General features: G+C 52.5%; 1 protein-coding gene across 21 annotated transcripts in view; it reads right to left on the bottom strand.

The window, feature by feature from the left end:
* Positions 1 to 6,463, bottom strand: part of ST3GAL3 (ST3 beta-galactoside alpha-2,3-sialyltransferase 3) — a 204,525-nt gene that overhangs the window by 4,186 nt on the left and 193,876 nt on the right. For 10 of the 21 annotated variants that reach the window (XM_011945663.1, XM_011945625.1, XM_011945654.1 and 7 more), the window contains 2 exons: positions 5,106 to 5,252; positions 4,728 to 4,874 (listed from right to left, as the gene is read on the bottom strand). The exons of 10 other annotated variants lie outside the window; for them this stretch is intronic. In XM_011945663.1, coding sequence (XP_011801053.1) covers positions 4,728 to 4,874; positions 5,106 to 5,252 — 294 coding nt within the window. The remainder of the gene's footprint in view (positions 1 to 4,727; positions 4,875 to 5,105; positions 5,253 to 6,463) is intronic. One more of the 21 variants, XM_011945640.1, reaches the window with a different exon arrangement.

Genomic DNA, 6,463 nt, shown 5'->3' with positions numbered 1-6,463 from the left:
AAAAAAAAAAAAAAAAAAGTAAACAAGAAAGTCAGCCCTGGGTGTAGCTCTCTTGGATCCGGCAATGCCACCTCTCTGGTGCTCTTTTCCTAATTCTGCTGTCTATACAGACAACTTCCGAGTTCACCTGAGCTCTGAACTGGCTGTGGCTGGTAGAGGATTCTGGTCATCCTGGGGTCTCCAGCCTTACCAGGGCCCTTGATTCTGAGTATGGATGCCCATCCCATGTCACAGTCCACACTCTCAGAAGCTCTTTTTTTTTTGAGATGGAGTTTCACTCTTGTCGCCCAGGCTGGAGTGCAATGCTGCGATCTTGGCTCACTGCAACCTCTGCCTCCTGAGTTCAAGTGATTCCCCTGCCCCAGGCTTCCGAGTAGCTGGGATTACAGGCATGCACCACCACGCCTGGCTAATTTGTGTATTTTTAGCAGAGACGCGGTTTCTCCATGTTAGCCAGGCTGGTCTCGAACTCCTGACCTCAGGTGATCCACCCGCCTCAGCTTCCCAAAGTGCTGGGATTATAGTCATGAGCTACTGCACTCAGCCAAGAAGCTACACTCTTTTTTGTATTTTTAGTAGAGACAAGGTTTCACTGTGTTAGTCAGGATGGTCTCGATCTCCTGATCTCGTGATCCACCCGCCTCGGCCTCCCAAAGTGCTGGGATTACAGGCGTGAGCCACCGCACCCGGCTGAAGCTACACTCTTAAGCACTCTGCATGGAGTGTGGTGCAACAGATGCTGGGAGCCTCACAGCCAGTGAGGTTTTACATGTAACGGAGGGACAACAGAGATATGGCAGGTGGAAGCAAATGAAAAGATTCCATCAGAGAGGGCTGCAGGGAAGGCAGTGTCTTACCTCATTCCTACACCAAGGCAATCCCTAGGTCCTACTGAGTTAAAATCCTATTTCTTGTCTCTGTCTCATCGCCTTATACTTCCAGCCTGGACTTCTGGCCTCTGACTAATCGCCTTAGCCAAAGATCTGGATCATCGCCTCTCTCATCACCTCTCTCCTTACTGTCTCAGCCAAAGATCTGGTTCAGGAGTCACCACCTCTTGCCCAAAGTGCAGCAACTCCCAACTAGGTTCTGTCCTGCCTTGCCCCCTCTCCTTCATTCTGCAGCCACAGTGATCCACTACATGCTAATGTAAGGCCTCAGACTCACCCATGGCTCCCTACTGCCTTCTAAATAAAGTACAAACTCCTTCCATGGCATAGAAAGCCCATTACGATTTGGCCATTGCACATGTCTATGGCTCTCACCCTCTGCATACAACTTTACATAAAGTTTACATAAAAGGCATTTGTAAAAGACCAAAGACGTAAGTAAACATAGAAGCCAGGAGGCTGATAAAAGCTGTGAGTGCAATCTGAAGTGGGTGGGGACAAAGCAGCAAGAAGGCACGTGAAGCATGGCAGGGATGGAAGATTTTTGGGGCCATGGTGATGGTGAGGCAGTTCTAGAACGTCCCAGACCCAGAATGAGCTTCTCGCTCCTGAACCATATCCCAGACAGCAGGAGGCCCAGGTGGAAGGCTGTTTCTAGCTTCCTATGAGATTTCCAAGTGCCTTGTATATCCTTGAAATAACTCCCAATCACTTGAGGTAGTTGGAATAAACCTGCTGTAGAGTGAATGCTTATGTCCTCCCCACGAATTCATATACTGAAACCTAACCCCCAGTGTAATGGAATTTGGAGCTGGGGGCCTTTGGGGAGGTGATCAGGTCATGAGGGCAGAGTTCTCATGAATGGGATTAGTGCCCTCATAAGAGTCAGGGCCAGGCGCAGTGACTCATGCCTGTAATCCCAGCACTTTGAGAGGCCAAGGCAGGAGGATCACTTGAGGCCAGGAGTTCAAGACCAGCTTGGGCAACATAGCAAGACCTCATCTCTATAAAAAATAAAAAAAATTAGCCAGGTGTGATGGCACACACCTGCAGTCTGCTACTAAGGAGGCTGAGGTGGGAGGATCACTTGAGCCCAGGGGCTTGTGGCTGCAGTGAACTATGATCACACCACTGCACTCCAGCTTGGGAAACAGAGTGAAACCCTGTCTCAAAAAGAAAAGAGAGAGACTCAGGAGAGCTGCCTTGCCTCTTCCATCATGCAGGGAAAGTGAGAAGACAGCTGTCTATGAACCACCTCTCCGGTGGGTCCTGACCAGATACTGAATCTTCCCACACCTTCATCTTGTACTTCCCAGCCTCCAGGACTGTGGGAAATGAATGTCTGTTGTTTAAAAGCCACCCAGACTATGGTATTCTGTTATAGCAGTCTGAAGGGGCTAAGAACCAAACAAGTCTGATACAATATAGATGGTACCTGAAGACATGGACAGGGATGTAAATCTCCCAGAGAACATGCAGAGTGAGAAGAGAAGGCTGTCTGAGATGGAGTCTTGGCTAGTGCTTTTTTTTTTTTTTTTTTTGAGACAGGGTCTTAGTGTCACCCAGACTGGAGTGCAGTGGCGCAATCATGGCCCACTGCAGCCTCGACTTCCTGGGCTCAAGTGATCATCCCACCTCAGTCTCCCAAGTAGCAGGGACTACATGCGCACGCCAGCACTCCCATACAACTTTTCCTTTCTTTTTTTTTGAGACAGAGTCTCGCTCTGTCACCAGGCTAGAGTGCAGTGGCGCGATCTCAGCTCACTGCAAGCTCCGCCTCCTGGGTTCAGGCCATTCTCCTGCCTCAGCAAGGATTACAGGCGCCCACGACCACACCTGGCTAACTTTCTGTGTTTTTAGTAGAGATGGGGTTTCACTGCGTTAGCCAGGATGGTCTCCATCCTTTGACCTCGTGATCCGCCCACCTCAGCCTCCCAAAGTGCTGGGATTACAGGTGTGAGCCACTGCGCCCGACCTTTTTTTTTTTTTTTTAAGACAGTCTTGCTCGGTCACCCAGGCTGGAGTGCAGTGGTACGATCTCGGCTCACTGCAACCTCCGCTTCCCAGGTTCAAGCAATTCTCCTGTCTCAGTCTCCCAAGTAGCTGGGACTACAGTTGTCCGCCACCACGTCTGGCTAATTTTTGTATTTTTAGTACAGATGGAGCTTCACCATATTGGCCAGGCTGGTCTCAAACTCCTGACCGTAGGTGATCCACCCGCCTTGACCTCTCAAAGTGCTGGGATTACAGGCATGAGCCACCGTGCCCTGCCTCCTATTTTTCTTTCTTGAGACAGAGTCTCATTTTGTTGCCCAGGCTGGAGTGCAGTGGTGTGATCTCAGCTCACTGTAACCTCGGCCTCCTGGGTTCAAGCGATTCTTTTGCCTCAGCCTCCTGAGTTGATAGGATTACAGGCGCCCACCACCATGCCCGGCTAATTTTTGTATTTTTAGTAGAGACAGGGTTTCCCCGTATTGGCCAGGCTTGTCTTGAACTCCTGACCTTGGGTGATCCGCCCACCTTGGCCTCCCAAAGTGCTGGTATTACCGGCGTGTGCCACCACACCCAGCCAATTTTTCCTATTTTTAGTAGAGGTGGGGTTTCACCACGTTGCCCAGGCTGCTCTGAAACTCCTGGGCTCAAGCAATACCCCTGTCTTGGCCTCCCAAAGTTCTGGGATGATAGGTATGAGCCACTGCGCCCAGCCATGATGAATTTTAAGGCGTAGATCAGAATCGATGATGCTGAGAAAGAGAATGTGCGAGAATGGTGAGTGAAATAAGAGGAACATTGGAAATTACTGACTCAGAAGTTCAAAGAGGAAGGAGTGGCCAACACAAAAAGTGTTTCTGAGAGATCAGGAAAGATGATGTTGTGTCCACTGGAATTGGCCACCTTGAGGTGGTAACCTTGGTGGGAGCTGGGTCAGGTGTGAGGGGAGCCAGGCTGCGAGGGCTGAAGGGCCAAATGGGAGTGCAGTGCAGAGTCCTCTCTGTGGCTTCAGTTTCTTCACTGGAGGAGGGAGGAGCTTTTGGGGGCATGGAAGGCTCTGGAATAGTGGAGGGGGATGATGGAGAAGGATAGGTCAGAAGACTGACAAGCAGGAATGAGGGCTGAGACCAGAGCCCCCAGACTTACAGAAATAGGAATCTGCACAGATGGGAGGTTCCCTCCAACAACCTCCCATCACCCAGATGTAGCAGCAGAGAAGCTGTTGAAGCACTGGCCCAAGATTTCCAGGTTTCAGGCTGGGATCAGTGGAAGGCTGGTGGTCAAGGCGGAAGTGTGGCAAGAAAGTTCAGATTTTTCACATAGGGTCTTGGCTAGGGAGGGAGAAATGCCAGAAGAGGCTGGCTGACAGGCTGGAGACCTGTAATGTACCCTATATACAGATGCTTGGGAAGCAATTCTGGGTATGAAGAGCTTCAGTGCTTAGCTGTGGGGAAGGGTGGAAGAGATATGGAGAAGTCCTGAGACCCAGAGGCCGTATTTAGTTGTGGGTTTTTTGAGGGGCAGTGGCGTCCTTTGGGGGAAGGCAGGAACTGCAGTAGAGAGGATGGCTGAGCTGGTGCTAGACTAGTGTTCCTGGCTGGGGAATGCAGCGAGGGGGAGGGAGGTACAGGACCAGGGCAGGGAGAGTCCCCTGGAAGGAAAGTTCAGGGAGAAGGCCCTGGGTTCAGTAGGAGGCTGTGGAGAGGGCACGTAGGATCCTCGGTGTCAGGACCTTCTGGGGAGTTCTGGGCAGCCAGACCAGCCACTGGCTCCTCCCTTTACTACTCATTTATGCACCTCCCCCTCATCCCCACCCAGGGATTGCCCCCACAACCAGCCCCGAACCTCTTTGATGGCTGCCATGCGAACGGTCTCATAGTAGTGCAGGGGTGCGTTGGGTGTGCTCATGTCATAGCCAAATCCTGCAACTGCCACCTCGTCACAGCCGTGTAGTGCCATGGTCACTGCCACACTGCCAAGGGTAGGGATGTTCTGGAAGATGGGGGCAGGGGAGAGAGAAGGTGTGCAGAGTTCAGCTGGAGGGCTGGGACAGCTGAGACTTCAGCCAGGCTCCCTAGAGCTAGCCTCCACGCCCAAGGACTGAGCCCTCTTTCCCAGAAAGCTATTTTGCAGAAACACTGCCCCACCCACCACCCACCCTTCCTTCCAAGGCACTTCTGACCCAGCTCTCTTCCTCCCTCTCCCGGGGCCCAGATATCTCACCCCCCGGCCCATGAGGCCATTGTTGAAGGGCAGGCCAATGAGGGTGAAGGCGGCCTCCTGGATGAAATATGGGTTGAGGATTCGAATCTCAGGGGGCTCCTTGGGCACTCGAGTGGCCACAGATTTCCAGAAGCCATCCGATGCACTCTGTGGACACAGCAAAAGCGGGCCTGAACGAGGCACACAGCTAGGGATGAGCCTAGGGGAGTGACAGGGACCCCCAAGTAGGGACAGTGAGGCGGAATCACAAGGCATTTAATGGGGAACCCAGGGCCTGTGGTGTAGGAAGCCCATCTGTGTTGGGGGAAATGGGGTGTGTGACAGGGACAAGGGGAATGACGGTGAAGAGAGTATGTGGTGGTGCTCCAGTGTGTAACAGAGGAGGATACGAAGGGGCTTGTGGGGCAGGCACAGGACGTGGGATGCTGTGGGTGTGCTGCTGTGGCCTGAGGGGGCTCCTGGGCCAATGAGAAGACCCAGCAGCGCAGCTGCCCTGACTCCCTATCTGCAGCAGCTGAGGGACTGGAGGAGCCTGCCCTCTCTCCTGTCTGCCCTCCTGTGCTCCCACTTCCCTTGCTGCTGTCTCTCCTGGCTCTCTCCATCGACTGTTCTAGAGTGGACCTGAAAAATGGAGACAGAGCGTGAGCAAGTAGAGCACAGTAGACCAACACTGCTGTTGACTAGAGTCGGGTGACTGGGCAACAAGCTCTCCAAGCCTGTTTTTTTAACCATAAAACAGGATCATTCTTACCTGAGGATCTCTGCACTGTACTAGAAAGGCATCACCTCTGAAATCCGACATCCCAGTGTCCATTCTGGGGCACAGCTTCCCCTCCTTCCAAGTCTCTCTCTTCCTCCCTCTCCATGACACAGAGGCCTTTAGCTCCCCAGTCCTGACTTACTGTTCAGTGCGTCCACCCATCCTTGTCTGGACCCTGAAGTATAACTCTTGCGAGCTGCTGCAGTCCTCTGCCCCTTGTCCTTCTATTGCCCTAGTCTAGGGAAATCCCGAACTTGGGATCAACCCATACATCCTCTTTTTCTCCCTTCACAACTGGGCTCCTGAGCACCACTGGAGAAGTCACAAACCAACCCTGCAGGCTGGAGGCACTGCCAAACCACAGGCTCCAAACGAACTGTTATTTGCACAGAAAACCTAGAAGAATCAGTCGAGGGCAGTGGCTCACACGTGTAATCCCAGCGCAGGGGGATCACCTAAGGTCAGGAGTTCAAGACCAGCCTGGCCAACATGGCAAAAGCCCATCTCTACTAAAAATACAAAAAATTGCCGGGCGCGGTGGCTCAAGCCTGTAATCCCAGCACTTTGGGAGGCCGAGACGGGCGGATCACGAGGTCAG

Source organism: Colobus angolensis, unplaced genomic scaffold (genome assembly GCF_000951035.1).
Source record: "Colobus angolensis palliatus isolate OR3802 unplaced genomic scaffold, Cang.pa_1.0 Scaffold106, whole genome shotgun sequence".
Classification (NCBI taxonomy): Eukaryota; Metazoa; Chordata; class Mammalia; order Primates; family Cercopithecidae; genus Colobus; species Colobus angolensis.
Note: the sequence above shows the minus strand (reverse complement) of the source record. Positions and strands in the feature narration are given on the sequence as shown.